Below are 22,118 nucleotides of genomic sequence, written 5' to 3'. Positions count from 1 at the left end.
TGGAAAATGAGAAGATTTAAAACAATTAGACAGAAAATGGAAAACCTATCATGCTGTTAGAATTTTCTTTTCTCCGACTACGTTATGCAACCATTTACAAAGACAGACCTCCTGAATTAGGACAATCTAAATTTCGTTATTTTCAACCCATTATAGATTTTTGTAGTATATCATCCACACTTTTATCAAGTATTACTCTTTGCCTATCAAAATTAGTTATTAGTCTAATTACACCTAGGAGTTTACATTTAAAAATTGCCCGTAAATTGCATTGCATTTGGAATACATCATCATACTTGACACTGTTCCTAAATTCCCATATGGCAGATTTTCCACATTGAATGATTAATGATTCCACTTCACTACGAATGTTGTTAGAAAAATTATGTCACAATTAATTTCCCTTATATTGCTGGCGAATATCTAATATCCAATCACAAAAACAAAATAAATGATTACAGGTTTCTTCATTTTCATGACAAAATACACATTTTCCATTTTCATCATCAAACCAATATTTCAATTTGTCACCTGTAGGTAGGCAATTATGTAAAATTTTCCAACTTAGAATTTTATACTTGTTATGGAGTTTATATTGCCAAATTATGGACCAGTCAATATTTAAATTGAATTTTTGTGTAATATACATGTCATGGCGTGTAGCAATTACTGTAGTTTTACTTATTTCCAATAAATTACTTATTTTTTTGGTGGATAAATCAGAGTTGATATATCTATCGATTCCAAGACTATTTTCTATTAAATTACGATTTCTCGATAGAATTTTCTATCCAGCTTATGGGTAGATTGCCCTAAACCTGCTGGATTTCATCAGAGCATCTGTTTAAATAAAAAAGCTTTCTTTGGTGGTTCCCAATTTGATCAATATAGTAAATCATATTTGGTAAATTATGCACAGTGTTATCTACAATATCAGTCACAGAAATGACTTCTGCTTGGATCCATTTAGAAGAAAATCGAAAATTTTGCTCTGATATCAAGGGATTGTACCATAAAATTTCATTTTTTACCCCTGTAGTATTAAAGGGAAGATTTCCCTCCAAATTAACATCCTTTGAATGAATTGATAATGGCTGTATAAAAATTTGGTATGGTAGTTACTTTGTCAAATCGGACTTTCAAATACAGACATTCCAAATTATTCATGGACAAAATATTACAATAGTTATTAATATAATAAATGGCTCTTTTACTCCATGGCCTACTTTCGTTTTTGAGTATTTTGAAAATCCATTTGACCTGAAGAGCCTTCATTTGGCTTCTGAGGTCTTACATGTTCAAACCTCCGGATGTGAAATTACTAGATGTAATTTGTCTTGACACTAGTTGAGATTTATTACTCCAAATGAATTTCCATATTATTGATTCTAATTTTTGAATGAGTTTTTCCGGCATAATTTCATAATTGGCAATGTGCCACACTTTAAACAACATTAACGATTTCGCTATTAAAATTTTTGTTATAATGGATAAATTTCGTCCCTGCCATGAATTTACTACATTTTGAATGGAGTTAATGATTTTCAACCAGTTTTTATCCCGGGATACGATACTGTTTCCTATGGAGGCTCCCAGAATTTTCAATTCTTCCTGTATTTGAATGCCCTTGTATGAGGGTCCTAAGTTAATCCATTTTGCTGATCCACAAAGCATTATGTTTCATTTTGGAATATTTATTCTCAACCCAGTAGCTTTCTCGAATTCTGTCATTAGTTTTAATACTTCATCTATGGAGGATAAACTATCTGTTGTGACAATAGTGTCATCCGCAAAACCTTTATATTTTTCCAACTCACCTGTACAATTTTGAAAACCTATAATTGATCTATTGCATCGGATGTTGGATGCTAACAATTCGGACATTATAATATATAAAAGTGGGGCAAGGGAACAGCAACAGACAACCTTGTCCAACTCCTCGTGTTATTCTAAACTGCTTTGATACTGTTAAATATCCATTTGTTTTTATTTTTGCATTGGTGTTGTTAAATAGGGTATTAACCCATCTAATAAAATAATTGCCGAAATTCAGTTTTTTTAATATTTTGAGTAACAAAGCTCTATCAACCGTATCATAAGCCTTTTCGGGTCTAGTATAGTTTAGTACCACGAGTACTTCCAGTGGGCGTAGCATAACGATTTTTGCATATGTTATTCCTAACCCTCAACTGACTATGTTATCCAAAAATTTCGTCACTACGATGTCACCATCACGCCATACCGGTAGGGATTGCCAAAGTATAATTACGATCGCCCGAAATGGCATCTGCGCCGCCGATAAGAACTTGCTAAAGCCGTCGATCTCTCTCCTATCGTTGCGACGAGAAAACGAGAGAAATAGCTTGCTCGATTTCGGGTTATCGTCTGCGCGTTTTGGACGACCATCCGCATACTTCGGTGAGCCTTATTACGCCACTGTGACGTCGGAATGACGTAATTTTTCGGTGACGTAGTCAGGTGGGGGTTAGGATTGACATATGCAAAAATTGTTGAGCCAGGTCAACTAGAAGTGGATGTGGTACTAAACTATACCAGATCCGCCTTTTCTTGGTCTATACTGAAAATTATTAGAGGTTGGTTTCGTTGATTCGCCCAAAAAATGTCATCTCTTATAGTTAATAAATTTTCATGAATCGTTCTTCCTTCAATAAATCCTGTTTGATCATGATTTATTATACCAGGCAGTACTGCTCTTATTCTCTTTTTTTTTTTTTTTTTTTTTTTTTTTAATATAATTAGCCATGCAATTTCATCATAATAAGAATATTAATTTGCTCTTATTCTCATATTCTCTTTATTATTATTATTATTATTATGCTCTTATTCTCATAGCCAAAACTTCTGCGCCAATCACTAATGCCCCGATATCGACCGACGATTGCGAATCAAGCAAATATTGCTCGGCAGTTATTAAATGAATCCCACGCGGTATAAATCCTATGCAGAATTAATTATTCAAAAAAACGTCATATATTTTAAAATATTTTCCCAAATGTAGTCGGGACTCTCAAGTAATATTTACCAACAAAAGTTACAAGATATATAAAATATTGTTCTTGTACAATTCCCGAACTCAATGACTCGACAACTATATTTTGACAAAGATTTTGAAAACAAGAGAGTGAGGCTTGAATATATGTACAAGCGTAGACCACATTACTTCACCAGATGGCAACGATCGCGAAAGCAGAATCACCACAAGTTGTGCAATTTTTAATTTTGACACAAAACACAAATCACGTCTTCCATGATGCCCACAGTAATTTAGTTGATACATTTTCAAATAATTGGTCTCGTTGTTAAGAGGAAGTAAAAAAAAGAAACATTATCAGGCATGGATTGGATTGCTCAGTAACCAACAGAAATGACACCATAGGCACACAACATAAGATTAAAGATACGAAAGTTTCCGTTCAATGTGTCTTTTTTATCTATTGTCGGTTTTGAACAACCCCTATTGAAATTACCGCCACGAATTTAATCCAGATAATAATGAAATAAAATTTGATCATTGTACAGTATGTTCAAACAAGTTGGTATTCCACTTAATCAAATTGTATTTCTCTGGGTGGTTTCCGCATTCGTGGTCTAAATTTAAAAAGAATGTCATCCGCTGTGAATAATCAAGTTACAGTACCAATATATATTGTCCTACCGATTCTGTATCATTGTATAAACAGAGAATTAAATAAGCACTTGCCGTATTAGTGAAATTCAGCTGAAACATTGGATTCGGAAAATTCACAGATCGTGCGACTTGGTGGATGATGAACTGAAATTTAATATTTTTACAGTGCATTTACAATCTAAGCGCAATAAAAGCATACAATTAAAATAAATAAAAATCATGCAAGGTTATCATGAATGATTCAATAAGCTTGTGCCATTACTATTTTATTTTTCCGCGTGGGAAGAATTTTATATGACCGACCAACACAGTGTGATTTTATGGTGACCAGTGCCAGGGTTGTCATATTGGCTTTTTCAACGCCAAATTTGCCATATTTGGCTTTTTTCAAACGCCTTTGGCGTCAGAATTTGCTTTTTGGCGTTTTTTTTGGCTTTTTCCAAGTCTATTCTAGTCTAGTGTCTATTATTAAAATTATATGAAATACAATATTTAGTGTGTAACAACTGAACAATAGCCTATCACCTGTACTTAGCTACTTAACATTAGGATTTCCTGGAGCATCGATTTCCTTTTTTGTTACATTAACTCTTAACCATACCCAATAAGAAATAAGTGCAGTTTCTGCAGCTGCTCAGACAGATGTTCAAGCAGGGTTGTAAACATTGCCTCGTTTTCGGTTCCTTTAATTACCGGAACGGACCCTAAATTACCGGAACGGGGTGGAAAACATACATAAACCTACCGGAACGGATCTTTAGATGTCTTGCAAATGTCATTTCATATACTTCCTTGCAATTTTTATAATAAATCGGCAAACTTGGGGGGGACAGTGGTAAAATTAATTTTCTTTAATTACCGGAACGGACCCTAATTTGCCGGAACGGAGTGGAAAACCTACATAAACCTACCAGAACGGACTTGTAGATATCTTGCGAAGGACATTTTATGTCCCTCCAAGCGATTTCCCAAGTAAAATGGGAAAATTGAGGGGGATAGAATGATAGAAAATAACAATTTCATTTTACGCCACCTAGCGGATGTAAATTGAGCAATGAATTCCTGAATCATCTCTTATCAATATGAATTGATGATAAAAATATAAAAAAAGCCCAATATAAAGATGTGGAGCGTGCGCTTATTGGACAATTACCGTCTGGCAACTGAGTTTAATCATTTTTTCATTGCCCCAAACAAATATTTTGGGAAATCAAAAGAAGAAAAATTAAATTTACTAAAAAGATTTCTTACCTTCTCTTCAATTAATCAACGAAAATCGTTGCTGTCATCGGATGGAATGTTAATGATCGGAGTAAATTCATCTGGTGGCAAAAAACAGTGTCAAAGAAAACGACCTCGATCCGAAAAAACCCGAACTGTAAATAAACTCAAGACAAGAAACAAAAACTAAGTTGAATTTTACGCATTTCTCGTGTTTTGTTTATTCTTTCATTTCTTCGGTTCTTCCCTTTTTTTTTGAATATTTTTTATCGTTCCCACTTCCCGTTAGTTAGTTTTCAATATTCTATTTTTGTTTATTCATTTTTTTGTTGTATTTTTTCTACTCTTGTAAAATACAAAAACCTCCACTGGCAGAACGAATGTGAGCATGAGTTCCTACGTTTAAGTTGGTGAAAAATTATAAGAAAGCACGTTTTATATTTTGCGTATAAATTTCGAGACCTAGTGGAAAATTAACAATCTGCAGCTAAGTCAATAGCATATTAATAAATTTTGAAGGAGTCATTTTAGAGCAGGGGTCACCAACGCGTTGCCCGCGGGCACCAAGTCGCCCGTGAAGACCTTACGATTCGCCCGAAGGTATCCAAACTAAGTATAACAACGGCGCTTATGAGTAAACTACATCAATTAATTTCTGTCCTGCTATTCTTGTGTAAACCACACTTATATGGAAATCGGGAAGGGCACTATATTAATTATTGTAGCCATCAACCTGATTTTTATTTGATCTCAGTAATGTGACGGATCAATTAACAGTCTTGCAATTATGACATCACACTGATATCACTTACCACGAACCCACAGCGTAGTACGGGCAGAAAAAGCTCGCGATTCAAATCATACAGCAATTCTATTTTACGAGACCATTGTTTCGTTCAACCTATCTTTGTGAATCAACATTTTTGACATAAACTGAGGATAGGATGGGATTTACATATTTATCCCGGGGGAGAAGATAGCCGATAAGACGGCTTAAACATATGGCGAACCAAGGCCCCTCGTCCGGTTACCATTTCATGTCGGGTATGGGATTAGTTAGTTATTTGTTTTCGTAAGCATGGACTTGATGGCGAAGGAAGCCATCCCAACGACGGCAAGGGTCCAGCAATCCTCTCGCACATAACTATCCTCGCATGGGATTCTAACCTGCGAACCTAACGCTTAGCACACTAACGATGGCCACACAGCCGCGACTTTTTAGAAGTATACATTGAATTGGTAGCCCGCGGCTTAATCTGTACCCAGAAAGTAGCACTCGGCCTCAAAAAGGTTGGTGACCCCTGTTTTAGAGGATCAGATTTGTATGTATGTAGGTAAACAAGAGGACGATGCTCAAATATATGAACACGAAGCAATATGCAATCTATCAAGGTAGATTACAGTGCCGGAACAGCAGTCTTACGGGTGACACGAACTTAAATAACAACATCATCTCTAATAATGACAGATTTAGGTGGATATTCATGTTGTGCTACATAGTTACAATACCTGCACAAGAATGTTTGTGGAAACAGTTTTTATTTGTTTCAATCTGAATCTATGACTACGTTATCTTATCTACAAGGAAAATTAAAGACTAATAACATGTAAGAAGGTTTTGATTATCAATTATCATCAATTCATATTGATAAGAGATGATTCAGGAATTAATTGCTCAATTTACATCCGCTAGGTTGCGTAAAATGAAATTGTTATTCTCTATCATTCTATCCCCCTCAATTTTCCCATTTTACTTGGGAAATCGCTTGGAGGGACATAAAATGTCCTTCGCAAGATATCTACAAGTCCGTTCTGGTAGGTTTTCCACTCCGTTCCGGCAAATTAGGGTCCGTTCCGGTAATTAAAGAAAATTAATTTTACCACTGTCCCCCCCAAGTTTGCCGATTTATTATAAAAATTGCAAGGAAGTATATGAAATGACATTTGCAAGACATCTAAAGGTCCGTTCCGGTAGGTTTATGTTGGTTTTCCACTCCGTTCCGGCAAATTAGGGTCTGTTCCGGTAATTAAAGAAAATTAAATTTACCACTGTCCCCCCCCCAAGTTTGCCGATCCAATATAAAAATTGCATGGAAGTATATGAAATGACATTTGCAAGACATCTAAGGGTCCGTTCCGGTAGGTTTATGTATGTTTTCCATCCCGTTCCGGTAATTTAGGGTCCGTTCCGGTAATTAAAGGAACCCTCTCGTTTTTATAGTTTTGCGTGTTATTTGTCAGTTTACATTCTGTTTCCAAAAAATAGTTGTATAACTCAATTTTCATTATGCCTGATATCGTTTATGTGAGCTTTCAGCTTTAGTTTAATTCGGCAATTGCAGTAACGATGTGATTAACTACGCTAAAATTACTGAATTAGATATCAGTGGTCCACCTGTGAGCGGCAGGGGGTTAGATAATTTTTTAATAAAATTGATGGTTTATAAATTTTAAAAGTGAAAAATGTTTCAATAGTAAAGTACGATATAGGGAGAATTTTTTAAGGTGTAGCACAAGTTTAAGTAGAAACATATTGTAGGTATATTACATACTGACAGACTGAAGCGGCACCCTGTATTGTATATATTGAATGGTAAAATAATGCTGCCCGCTTGATATTTATTTTACTTTCTACAGTTCTGTAGGAACTTTACTTTTTATTTGTGTGCCTCGCTGAATGAACTGATGGCTCTACATCATCATCAGTACGTTGCCAAGGGCTTAAAATCTGACAAATCATGGGGCTTTTGTACTTAGTAAAATTGTTGGCTTTTTCTGTTTTTTTTTATGTCTTGATTTGGTTTTTTTTTTATCGCTGGGGTCTGGCAACCCTGACCAGTGCGTTGAGAAATTTCTGCGAGTTGCGCAAAATACTACAAAAAAGCGCAATCTAGTAACGTCATCATTGAATTCCTTGGGAAAAAATAATCCGATTTACCGAAAGAAAAAAAATTGTACCGTAGCTTTCGAGAGTTTTTAGTAAAAAACGGCAATTTTGGTCATGTGATGGCCGCGATTAATTCAGATTATTATTGAGACAAGAATGGCGCGATATGAAGCATCTGACGTGGTCCCAGACGCCCCTCGTTTGTGAAGATAGGATAGGATTTACATATTTATCCCAGGGGAGAGGAAAGCCGATAAGACGGCTTATCCATATGGCAAACCACGGCCTCTCGTCCGGTTACCATTCCAAGTCGGGTATGGGATTAGTTATATTGTTCGTTTTCGGAAGCATGGACTTGGTGGTGGAGGAAGCCGTAACCGACCAGCGGTTACGTGAACCACCCAACGACGGCGAGGAGTCCAGCAATCCTCTCGCACATAACCATCCCTGCATGGGATTCGAACCTGCGAACCCACGCAGAGTAATTAGAGGTGCGGTGGCGAGCGTATTCCTAACGCTTAGCCAGTTGAGCCACACCGCCGTGCCAAAGAGTATTTGTTTTATTGAGCCAAATGGAGGGAAATTCTTAGAATTTGGATAGTGTGCTGTACTGCATACCGTAGTTGCCAAGGGCGATTTAGGCGCGATGCAGAGTTGCCACATCCTCGGCGGCAACCCACAGGCCAGTCTGGATCTCATGGCCTTTTTGAACAAAAAATCGGGCGTGCAATCAGAAATTCCTGCATGCAAATAAGAATTTTTGGCGTGCAATTATAGCTCACGGCGTGCCCGGGTGAAACTGACTTCGACCTAAGATATCTCTCAATACATCTGCGTAAAATTACCGGTATTGTATAAAAAAATATGTTGAATCATAGCAAAAATGGTCGTTTGACCCCTAAACATTATTTCTACAGTTTGTTGCTAATTTTGAGAGTGTTTGTGCGACTTTGGTTACCGGTACTGTTCAGTACATTCGCGTAAAATTATTGGATGAAAAATATGTTAAATTAGCAAAATGGACATAATTCGTCATTAATTTGAAAGTGTTTTTACGTGGAATTAATGGATGAAAAGTACATCAAATCAGAGCAAAAATGGACGTTTCACTTTTGATCTTTTGAGAGTGTTTGTGCGACTTTAGATACCGGTACTGTTCATCACATCCGTGTAAAATTATTTTATGAAAAATACGCTGAATCAGAGCGATAACTGGCCAGCGTCGGTGAGGGGGCGTCCTATCATTCAACACGGTATGGTGTTTTTTGCTGCGCATTTTTCGATCAGGCCAAATCTTGCAAGCTAGTATTAGTCGACAATTGTGAAGTTATAATTTTTTGGCATCTTCACATTACTAGATTATTGATTTAAAAACTATTTAAACCGATTTACATTGGTGAGCAATTGCAAATTTTCGGCGAGCAAAATTGAATTCGATCGCGTGCATTTTTGCGGAGCGCTAGCGCCCTCGGGCGGGCATCTGCCATGGAATCCAGTCTGGCCCACAGGGGTGCGGTATCGTACCTACTAGTTGCTACCGCTACATGTCTAAAAAAATCTTCATGAGAAAGAGTACGGTACCGTACCATTGCGGGACTTAAATCTTGTTTGGTTTGACTAGGCAGATCATTCACTGTAACATGTTATATTCCAGTATTTAGATGTGAGGGACTAAAATGAATTCAGTTTTATAAAACTAGGTTGTGCTGAGCCCGAAACTAGTATGTTACAATGATACAACTCGTGACCCATCGTTTATATATAGAATCGAAATTAGAGCTCGACCGATACGGGTATCACTTTTTGGCACCGATTGTTCGATAAGCAATATTAATATAAATCATATTGAGCATAAGCGCTAAAGTTCGATAACCAATATTAATATAAATCATATTGAGCCACAAAATGGGCTTTCATGATGTACCTCGTGAGTCTGTAGTTTCATTTTGATATTTATTATCATTGCAGTAAGACTTTTATTTAACTAACTCCAGATACCGCTTGAACAAATGTTATTCTGTAACTTTTTCTGTGACTTCAATATCAGTCTGACCTTTTTCAGGAAAAAGCATTGTTAATCTGACGTTGTTGAATATAATTGTGGGCATATGTTAAGGGTATTGGAAAATTATAAATTTTAAAGTGAATCATGATAAAATTCATCGATATTGTGACAGTTACATGTGAAGTACTGCTGATATTTAGTCAATTATAATGGATTAAGTTTTTTTTGTGTGATTCTCAGCTACATGAAAAACAACCAAAAATATAGATAAAACTGTTGCCTGAGAAAATTTGAGAAGGCCACAAATACTTCGATGACAATTATGCTTTGAGCTACATGTACCATGTTTCTGCGATTACAAACTCAACAGCTTCAAATCCATTCTATTTATAGAACTAGCGTTTTCTGTCATACTAAATTTGCCTTTTTCTCATTGTGTACTCTCTAGAAAAGTCTTCCCAAATGTTACTCCGGATAATAACTTTTCAGTTATGAACATGCATGAAATGGCTGATCATGTGCCACCGGGAATTAGGAGAGACACATTTTCACAAAAAGAAGGTGAGAGAAATATTGGGAAACCAGTTATGCAGGGCGAGAGGCGTTGAAGCACGCAGCCCAGTGCTTGCCCGAGTATTGCCATATATATCAGTGGTTCACTGCCGATATGAGATATCGTCAAACGCGCAATATCGGACCGGTATATCAGTCGAATATCAATTTTTCCCCATCTGAATAGGTATAGAACTTGTTTGCCTATTGTACAGTGACTTGAATCATCATATGGTTTTCCATATGAAGCATGTTGGGAGCAGTGTTAACTCTAAATTATGAGTGCGAAAGTGTTTTTGCCGATTTTAGCAAGGTGCCCTAGTTTCTGATTAAATTCTTTTCATACAGCATAGATACTCGAAAAAGCGCTTTTTCAATTAATATTGCGAATTAAAGAGGTGCCTTTCTGTTAACTGGTTTAAACCCTTGTTTAAAACAAGCGAATTCATCGGTAACAAAGGTCACCTGCTAAGCACACCTGTCGCGAACAAAACTTTGTGCAATCAAACCAACCGTGTCAGTTGCGACAGGTACTCCTTCCCGTGAACAGCAATGCTGCGCACATTTTTGTCACTCCTTCCATCCAACAGACGGCGATTAATACACACAGCAATCAATATTAGTTACTACCGGTCATAGCCAGAGAGGTGGTCATTTGTACCAAGCACGTGCTAAATAACATCCCCGGTCACGGATATGAATTGACGCCATGTTTCTTCATCCTATTTTTTCTTTGAAAGATTACACTAATTCACTATGAAAGTCGGCATCCTGCTATTTTGAGCGATAGGTTGACCTACTTTACAATTTAATGTTAGTCATAAAAGGACTGTTATACGCTAATTTAAGACCTTCTCTTCAAACTCCCTACACAATCATTTTCATTAATTCAAATCATGGCCATTAAAAAGCAAGATCAAATTTATTAACATTAATTTCGAAGTAAGAGTTACGAGGAAGAATTCACTTACGACTGTCGCTATCAGACGGAAACGATAAATATGAGAGATCTTTCAGTTGGTGTTTTCTTTCTGCGCCTATCACATCTGTTCAATTCAAGCGCTTCCAAGCCGTTTTTTACGTTTTAAAACGTCAAACCAGATAAAGAAGACAGGTAAATATTGTATTCTATGGAAATTTCCAGAGATTTTAGGCGGAAATATTATTTTGACCATGTAGAAATGCTATTAATACCGATTTATTTAATCAGTATATTTAATTCAAAGCAACACTGAGTATTCACGTAATGACGATTTTGCAAAGTGTGTTATTTGTTATTTAATACGAAAATAACACAGAAACGATAGAAATTGAAATCATAAAAAGTCAGCTATTGTTAGCTTTTTAAATATTTCCATCACGGGGTCAGTAATGATAATATTGTTCGCTAAAAACTCGGACCGTAATTTACAAACTGTTATCGAACCAGACGATGAGATCAAAATAAAATTAAAAGGTTTATGAATTCACTACTTAATAGTTTCTTTAACATTTTCGCCCATGTGAACTCATGGTTCGACTTGAAATATGAAAATAACTTCAATGTCCGCCGCTGCGTGAGAATTATTACTTGTGAAAAAAGTGCTTTAAAATATACTGCAACAATAAATAGGATGTCGGCCGCTGAAACGGTCGGCGTGACAAAAAAAATAATCCGCAATTGTGACAAAATTAGGAAGTAAAAACTCCGCCTTGTTGTTACCAAGTTTTCAGTCTTTAGTGAGTTTCTATTCAATAAAAATAAATATTCAAATTATTCCATTAGAAAAAATCCCATTTTGCCCGTCTCTAATCACGTGTAGGTAAATACTCATAGAATGACAATAGAAAGATTAACATTAAATTACCACGAGTAATAGTTTCACACATTTCATGGACATTTAATCGATGTTTTTGTGCATGTAAACGATTGTAACACCATTGATACTCGCGAGTTTTACTTTTCTCTTGAAATTAATTTTCACAATTTTTATCGTTTTATTTCTCATATTTGTTTCTCTCCGGAAATACCTCATTTATGATAATGACAATACGCTACGTGGTTACAACTGATTGCGATTTAAATAGTGGCCGAAGATTAGCAAGTAGATTCTTGAAATAGGCATACCAAATATTCACCAAACGACTACAGAGGGAGGCGAGCTACACGAAACTCTGGAATGTATTTAACAGACGTCTTACGGAGTTGTAAATTGTATGATTAAAGCACTTACGGTATTTAATTTTACCGTAAGACCCCCGTTTGAAAAATCCTGGCTGAACGCCTCAAGTTCATTAGACTTTCCTTTTGGTAAGTTGGTTACTCGATTACACTATAATATTATTATTACACACCTATTTGAGCATCCCGGACAATTTCAAATTTGAAATAAATGGGAAGAAACCTAACAAGAACATATCATAAATAATACACAAATGTAAACATTCATTAAAAAAGTTATTATTTAAGGAAGACAACATGATCGTACAATTCCGCCCTATGTTGGCCAGTGAGATGATTAATAAATGCTTCCGTGTATTCGATCAATCAACTTTAGCCGAATCGTTGTTCTGCAAATAGCAGGGGTGCAAAATATTTCATTCCAGTGATATACTCACAAATATTCTCCGCAATAATATCATAAGCTCGCATATCAGTGAGAAATAGTTGCATCCAATTTTTGACTCTGGTCTAAGTTCGATTTATAGAGAATGAATAGATAATATTAAATATCGCAAAATGGCACGTGCTTTTGACATTCGTGGTTACAATAAAATGGCTGTTAATACGACCTATGTATTTGGTGATTTCGCGAATCTGTAAGATGCTGCTGAAAGTTTCTTCTAATTCAAAAAATAATGGCCTAGGTTTACATTCGTTACAAAAAGAAAATCGTGTACTTTGGTCACAATTCATCGATGTCTTTGACAGTCACATGACCACTTTCGTTTGAAGAAACGCACTGCGTTGTATTGAACATCTGGTTTCAAAGACACCGCCAACTGTTTTTGCGGAAGAAGCGGAATCGGTGTGCTTGTATAATAATCATATTATAAACAAGAATTCTTTATCTCATATGTATGCACCACATAGGTTAGAATTCCAGCAAATATCATTATGTAATTCAAAATTGGGTTACAAAAGTACTAGTAGGCAACTTATTAGTCAAATTCATACTCGCACGGAAATAATTGTCAACTTTGAATTTTTGCCCTTCAAAATCGAAAAAAAAAGTGCTATTTTGCAGTTCCCAAAAAAAGCGCTAATAGTGAACACTGCTTGGGAGGAAAGCCGATATCGTGCTTTCCCGAAAGTGTTGGATGGCAAGCTGTTAGGAAGACCTAACCACATGGTGAATCATCCAAGTTGCATGGTTACACATTTCATATTATGCATGACACAAATTGGTAATACCGTATATGATCACAAGTAGGCCGAGTTTAAAACTCAAAAAAAAAGGTTCAAAACTAAGGGACCGTCTTATCTGCGCATATTTCAGATTGCACTAAAAAATCAGCTCATTCGCGCATCTGAATTTGATCACGCAACGAGTTGATATTATGCTGACTTGCCGGTAATTCCAAAAGCTTCAAACAATACCAAGTTCTCACGTTAACGAGCGTGCACGCACACACACGATCGCTTGTGAAGGTGGATTGTCTTATCATACAGCTGATAGCTTGTACAGTCTGTGATTGGTTGGTTATCGCTCGGTTGTGCTTGTCTGATCCCACGTGATCGCTTGTACAATCTGTGATTGGTTGTCACACACTTGATCGCTTTCGCTTGTTTCGCTATTAAATAGTCTTGTCATTTATCGTTTAGTCCAGTTTTAAACTACCGTTATCATGCCGAACTCTATCAGAAGAAGAATGTCTTACCCTTGTTATTTTAAACTCAAAGTAGTAGCGGCTGCAGAAAAGCCAAGCAACCTTTAAGCAGCAAGAAAGTTTGGAGTGGATGAGAGTAATGTTAGAAGATGGAGAAAGGATAGCTCATTGGAATCCACGCCAAGTTCAAAACGCGCCATGAGAGGGCCCAAAACTGGACAACATCCTGAAATGGAAAAGGACCTTTTTGAGTGGTTCAATGGCCAAAGGCAGAATGGCTACAGTGTATCTCGATTTGCAGTGCAAACCGGCTGAATTCCACTACCGGTACTGGGTATCTTCATGTTTAAATCTCCGTCATCTAGAATGGGATATCGTCAGTTCGCATTTTGCCGTTATTACAAATCCGCAATATGCTAGCGGAATAAATGATAAACCGTCTTATATTTTGAACTTTTGATAGTATGAATCCATTCCCTTTGTGAATATTCATACTGAGAGAATATGATATGTTTATTGAAGATTAATTTTCAGCATACTTGGTTATAATGGGATTTTTCTTACGGATCACGCCAGTCCAAAAGATATTCATTTCAGTTTGTTGTTGAGGTGAAAGAAAGTTATTGATTTGCGTTTAATTTAGAAGGTGATTTTATATTCTTAATATTAAACAGTCATAAGTTATTTTAGTTGTATTTTATTGCATGGGAGTAACTGTTTATTTAGGCAAGTGACATATGTTTATATATTCCTAGTATTAAACAGTTGTTATCTCCCTTTTTTATTTGCGAAACTCAAGACAAGTTATTAGAATAAGCTTGTATACTATTATTCATTTTGTTGGTATCTCAGTCCAGATATTATTTCCTTTCTATACTCTTATCGGAATTCAGACTTAATTCACATGAATATATAATATTTCATTACCAGATTTTATTGATTGTTTGAATTTAGTCCAAAATATCTTATTACATACTGGAATGGGATAGTTGACTAATTAAACTCAATGGTCGTCTGATCTGTCAAACGAAATATGTGGAAAAGACTTTAAAACAGCAAGTAATTTGAAGAAGCATTTGAGAGTTCATACCGGAGAAAAACCATATTCTTGTAGGATATGTGGAAAAGGTTTTACGCAGTCCAGCAATATTTGAATATTCATATACGAAGTCATACAGGAGAGAAGATATATTCCTGCAAAATATGTGGCAGACATTTCTTGCAAGCAGTTAGTATGGATCGGCATACTGGTAAAAGGCTATGCTTTTGTGAGATATGTGGGAAAAGTTTTTTGAGAGCAGATAGTCTGAAAAGTCATATGCGAAGTCATACAGGGGAAAAACCATATTCCTGTAAAATATGCGGCAAATGTTTTGTGGACAAAAGTGCTGTGAATGCTCATGTACGAATTCATACAGGAGAGAAGCCATTTTCTTGTAAGATATGTGACAAATGTTTTTCACAATTTAGCAGTTTGAATAGACATATGCGAATCCATTCAGGTGATAAACCATACTCCTGTGAGATATGTGGCAAATGTTTTTCAGACTCAAGTTATTTAAACACACACATGCGAATCCATTCAGGTGATAAACCTTACTCCTGTGAGATATGTGGCAAATGTTTTTCACGATCAGGCTATTTGAACGAACACATGCGAATCCATACAAGTGATAAGTCTTATTCGTGTGAAATATGTGGCAAATGTTTTGCACAATCAAGGTTTTTGAACACACATGTGCGAATCCATTCAAGTGATAATTCTTATTCCTGTGAAATATGTGGTAAATGCTTCACATGTTCCAGTAGGCTGAATGTGCATAGAAGAATTCATACAGGAGAGAAGCCATATTCTTGCGAAATATGTGGCAAATGTTTTTTACGATCGAATGATTTGAACAGACACATACGAATCCATGCAGGTAATAAACCATACTCATGTAAGATATGTGGCAAATGTTTTTCACAATCAAGTCATTTTAACACACACAAGCGAATCCATGCAGGTGAAAAGCAGTACTCATGTGAGATATGTGGCAAATGTTTTTCACGATCTTGGAACTTGAATAGACATATGAAAATTCATAACAAGAAAAACATTACGGCTGAGAAACATGTGGAGATGTAATGGAAGTCGATGTGTGATATGAACAGTCGGAAAAACTTGTGCCGAATGAAATGGAGTGGTGTGTGACATGGCAAGACATGAATAAATTCTAGAATCTAGAGCAGGGTCGTCCAACTCTTGGCCTTTGAGAATCTTTTTCTATTTTATCACCTGGTCTTTTATTCAAATGTAGCCCCAACCAAATATTCAAACATGCCGGGGACATAAGCAATAATTGCTACTGCTGAAATCCTTGATGTTACGGCGATGAGGCAAAATATTGATGAGTTGACAACTTTGGCGCCTAAAGAATGTACGGTAACAGACATGGAACAAGCAATTCAGGATCCCGAGTAAAGGTGAATGGTTAATATCGCCGTCCGGTAGAGATAGAGTTCGCCTTCTGCCATTCATCGGATTATGATAAATACCGAGACAAGATAATTAACAAAAGTTCTTCAAGGACAACAAAATGTTTTCTCGAAACTTTTTATGCATCAGGAGTCAGTTGTGAAAGCAAGACACTTGGTGGCAGAAATAATCGCAAAACAATCGAAACCATTCTCAGATGGAGAATTCGTTAAGGAATGCATTGTTCGGGTTGTCATGTCTGGAAATGAAACTTTCGGGAATCACCACTGAGAGACTGCAGGGTCTAGTAAACTTTCTCCAAATTGGAGCAAGTGAAGTCGGAAATGACACTACTATGCAGTTCCAATGCATAATACACCAATAGAATCTTTGTGCCAAGTCACTGAGAATGCCAAATGTCATGTCAGTTGTCACTGAAACGGTAAACTCCATTCGTTACAAAGGGCTGCGCCACAGATAGTTTCAAGAACTACTGCACAGCATGGATGCAGACTTCGATGACATTCCATACTACACCAAGGTCCGATGGTTATGCCGCGGCAAAGTGCTGAAACGGGTGTTTGAACTCGAGGGTGCAATACAAACTTTTATGGAAAGCAAGGGTACTAGTATTTTTGAATTCAATAACAAGAAATGGATAGAAGATTTTGCATTTATGGTGGATATAACTACCCATCTAAACGAATTAAATTCACGCCTGCAATAAAGAGACCAACTGATCAATCCGTATTTGGTCATGTCAACGACTATGGGAAACGCAAATAAACAACAACAACTTTGTTCATTTCCCTACTTTTCAGAGTCTTCCAGTTCAAAACAGTCAGAAATATGCAGAACTAATAACGGAATTAAAGGAAGATTTCAAACTCAGATTTGCCGACTTTAAAAAGACCGTCGTGTATTTCAAGCTGTTTTCCTGCCCTTTTTCTGTGAAGATGGAGTACATTGAAACTGATTTAAAGGAGAAGTTTAATGAGGACTTGCCATTACTAGAATTTTACCGAAAATGCGTCTCTAAAGAAAAATTTCAGAGGATTCACAGAATGGAAGTTTTCATGACCTCTTTTAGTAGCACTTACTTGTGCGAGCAAGTTTTTTTTACAGATGAACCCTTCGCATTGCTACATCGCAGATAAACTTTTTAGCGAAAAGCAGTGCCAAACTTCACACTAAAATATCAACGTGTAAAGAAGACTTTGTTGACTTTACTGTATCTTTGTTTTTTATTGTTATTATTGAGAAAGTTTTGTGCGAGGGTTTTGTTTCTTTTTTCATTAACTTTTAGTCAGTGTTTCATTGTTTGATTTTCAGTCGTGGATGTAAACAATACTTCGTTTTTGCGACTTTGAATGCTATTCGTTAGTTTTTGGTTGTGTTCCGGAAATTTAAGTTTCAATCAATCAAGTCAATCATCATTTGCCTCCTAAGGAGTTGTAGTTTTAATAGTATTAATGAAAAATTAGTCTAGAAATAGCTGTGACAAAATAGGCTAAAATTCTCTACCAGTACGCAACGTTTTCTGCAAAAGATGCACTCGTAGCGCATGCTTTCGACAAAACTGTTAACGTTTCTTGTGCTAAAATAAACGTCGAATGTGCACTTTGCGCTAACAGTACTGTGATCCTTTGCGTACTGCTCCAATTTCACAAATGCGGATATTCATGGTACTAAAAAATTGAAGTTCATCCGATTTAAATAAAAACTAAAGTTTAAATAAAATTTTAGTTCACCCGATTTAAATAAAAACTTCGCCAGTGGATAGATGTCGCTGAAAATACCAATACCAAGTTTATAAGAAACGGTCAAGAAATAACGGAGACATCGGAATTTTAGTACCGCCCGACGGGCAAATCATTTCCATAAGGATTGTATTACTTGTTTGATAATAACTTTAATAAATATGAAAAAAAAACACATGTGCGTCACATATATGGAATAGTGAGAATATTTCCGGATTTTATTCTGGTTTTTGATACTTGAAGGATATTTTTAAATAGGTGTAGTTTGTGACATATATTGTGATGTAATTAAACAGCCACCTAAAGTTCTGTAATTTTCTCAAATTTCAAATGGCATTTACATATTAATTTTTTGTATTTCGCTAATATTGCAATCTATACAAATCAACTTTCTGTAAATTGTCACTCTCTGTATGAATATGACACTTTTCACTTGAAAAATGTGTTACATTTATGAAAAAAAAAAAAACTTACAAAATATTGCAGTTATTCTTAAGCGTTCGAATATTTTATTTTCGAATCGAATTGCGAATCAATAAGTTCTGATTCTATTTAGTATAACATCACATTATCGTTTAATTTCATCAAATTTGGGAAAACTATAGCATAAATTATGATTAAATACCAAAAACGAAGAATAATGAAGAAAAATGTTGTTGTCATGATGGCATTACATAGGTAATTCAAAGACACGTTTATATGACATATTTGCAAATTAACATTTTAAATAGTCTAAATAAAATTTTACGAAACCATTGGTTCCTCTAAAGCTGTGACCCATATGAAATATAACTTACGACTTGGGAACGCTGTAAACGTAGCGAAAATATACGCTTTTAGTCGATTATGAGACAATGTCGCGGTGTCGTGCAATCGCCTCGTGCTATCTAAATTATTATTATTTTTTAAATAGATTCAAGCCGTTTTTTCTCAATTTGCTCCGAATCGCTTCAATTCGAAATTCTAAAACTTACATCCCTAGCCGCGAGTTTGACACCCCTGATCTACCATGCTGAAAATGCATCTAAGTGCTATCCAGGTGCAACCCCGATCATCCAGTCAGCAAATTCCATATGCAAGAGGGCATGTCCCAAACACTAGCGGGCCATTCTTTCTTCTAATTTTCTAATCAATTGTAACTTTCTTGTTAAGACATGATTGGTATTTAATAATGGGTGAAGTTGCCTTTACGCACAGCTGGTTTTCCCTTCCATATAATTTCATTTTTTGGCAATTTATCACGCTTATTCTACAAAATTATTCATTTCATAGCTCTTAGGTATATAACCTTTCTCCTCTAGAAAGTTTATCTCTCAAATATCAGGCAAATCTTGCCTCGGTGTACTCCAGTGAAAACAGGTTTTGTAATTCTGACAAGTCTTAACGAACTAGTTTTACTTCCTTTAACATTATCAATTTTAAAAACAACAGTAAATCTAAAACTAAAATAACAAGATTATCCCTATAGGTATTATGGAAAGACATTTTAAATTGCTCGAATCGGCCACAAATTTGGATATTTTGCGCAATGGAAAAATTTAAAAACATGCGTTCTGTCAAGATTACAAGGAATCCAAAGTATTGTGAAATTCAAAATGGTTTATTCCACCATGAAATGCGTTCCTTCAATACACGCGACAACTATTATTCTTGTCCCGTGTGAAATATTCAATCCCTGACAACTACAATATTCTAAAATGTCTTTATATATTAATTTAATTGTGTTCGACCCCGACCCCCCCCCCCCCCCCCTGGCTGCGCAACAGCTCTAACTTTATAAAGCGAATAACGCAATAATCACATTTGTCATGCGTGTTTTGTGATGCAATAGTGAAGTTCGTCTGGCATTTTACGGATGGCTAAATACAGGCAGAGTAGTGTGAATAAAAGTTGTTATTATTTGCTTTGGGAGATGTTAGTCGCCACATAAATATAAAATAATAATATAAAAATCACTAATGCGCATATGCATTATTCATACTGCTATATTATTAAATTAAACGTCACAATAATATCAGATAGCAAAAGAACTCTCGGGTATCCGGATAATCTAACCCTATTGATGAGCGAGACAAACTGCGCGGAAAAATCACCTGAAATCAACACTTGGTCTGCTTTGGGGCTAAAAGGGGATTCTCCGACTGAGCAGACCGAATTGATTGAACTAATGATAGAGAGAGAGGGATTTGTTGTTTAGTAAAACCAGAAAAAACAATGGTATGCGAAAAAATATATACAATATACACAAGGTTAATTCGGTATAGACTGGGGGGAGCGATATGACCATAAGGTCATCAGAGTCAGCTCCCCCCAGAAAGAGCTTGGGTGACTGGAAAGCTCGTTTGCTTTGAGTGAAAGAGGGTTGTTGGAGACCAAGCGTTACTAGACGGAAACCAGACAGAAAATAAACAAACAGTACCGGTACGAGAGTGTCATAAGCATTTCACAGTACCGGTATAAGTTGAATGCAAAATTCAATGAGTACTTGGCCTGGTTTAATAACAAATTTTATTTGGCTACTCACTTCAACGTCAATGAGTACCGGTATTGTTCTGTTAGTGTCAGTTAAAATCACATTCGCGCTGTTATAATACCGTATGGAACCGGTACGCTGCGACCAAAACACTATTGCAAATTAAAAAAGTGAGTCTATTAAGGTTAATGCCATACCTAAGTATCGGTAGTTGTAAATTTCACAGAATATGGTAAAGCGGGGTTTGTTCGTTTTGCTCCAGCAGGGTAACTTCAGTGGTGAGATTCAAATTTTTTGTCAGCCGGTTCCATCACACAAATGTCATGTTTTTTTTAGTAATGCTGAGCGGTTCGCTGATCTCATAAAATTCCATGAGACGGTTTTATGGAACCGGTGCGAACCGGCTGAATCCCACTTCGCATTTGGCGGTATTATAAATCCGCAATATGCTAGCGGAATCAATGATAAACAGTCTTATATTTTGAACTTTTGATAATATGAATCCATTCTCTTTGTGAATATTCATACTGAGAAAATATGATATGTTTATTGAAGATTAATTTTTAGCATACTTGGTTATAATGGGATTTTACTTACAGATCACACCAGTGCAATTTAGATATAAAGATATTCATTTCACCATTTCAGTTTGTTGTTGCAGGTGAAAGAAATAATTGATTTGAGGTGTTTGTTGAGCCCAGCTTTGGGTCGCAATCCATATATATATGGGAAAACTGTTGAATCATACGCGTAAAATAAAGAGTACTATTTCAAAATATCCGCTTTTGTTGCATTAAATAATACAAGCCTGCTAATGCAGTCGCCGGTGGTTCAAGTGGATATACACCCGGTGGAGAACAGTCAATTATTTGTTAGCAAGAATTGTTATGCAGTCGGATGATCATGACGATGCAGTGAAAGATAATGCTATCACAAGAACAAGAAAATTGCCACATTTTGTAGTTTATCCATGGGAAAGAATGTAGTTAATTCTTTTGTTCCATGCCAATGCTTTTCAAACTACCAAAGACTCTCAATCAACACTTTTGCTTCTTCTCTTGTATAAAAATAGATTGTTAATATATATTGGAATTTCCATCTGTTTGTTCGTGCTCCCAGATAACCAATCAGCGGCCTCCAAGGAGGCCGGGGTCCCCTGTCAAGAAACCCTGTCATAAACTAAAAGAGGCGACCGTGCTTCGCCTGCCTGTTGTCATGCTGTCCCTCGAATTCAGCTACAACAAAAAATTCACGAAAACAGATTTTTAGATTTCATTAATATTCTCGACAATGAATGATATAC

General features: G+C 36.1%; 1 protein-coding gene across 1 annotated transcript; it reads left to right on the top strand.

Annotated features, from left to right (window-relative positions):
* Nucleotides 1–13,290: 13,290 nt before the first annotated feature.
* On the top strand, nucleotides 13,291–18,657 carry LOC144427292 (uncharacterized). The gene has a single exon (XM_078116259.1). The coding sequence runs from the start codon at nucleotides 15,242–15,244 to the stop codon at nucleotides 16,250–16,252; it is 1,011 nt and encodes a 336-aa protein (XP_077972385.1). The 5' UTR covers nucleotides 13,291–15,241; the 3' UTR covers nucleotides 16,253–18,657.
* Nucleotides 18,658–22,118: the final 3,461 nt, after the last annotated feature.

Source organism: Styela clava, chromosome 9 (assembly GCF_964204865.1).
Source record: "Styela clava chromosome 9, kaStyClav1.hap1.2, whole genome shotgun sequence".
NCBI classification, from domain to species: Eukaryota; Metazoa; Chordata; class Ascidiacea; order Stolidobranchia; family Styelidae; genus Styela; species Styela clava.
The sequence above is the reverse complement of the archived record's forward strand: the minus strand, read 5'-3'. Positions and strand labels throughout refer to the sequence as shown.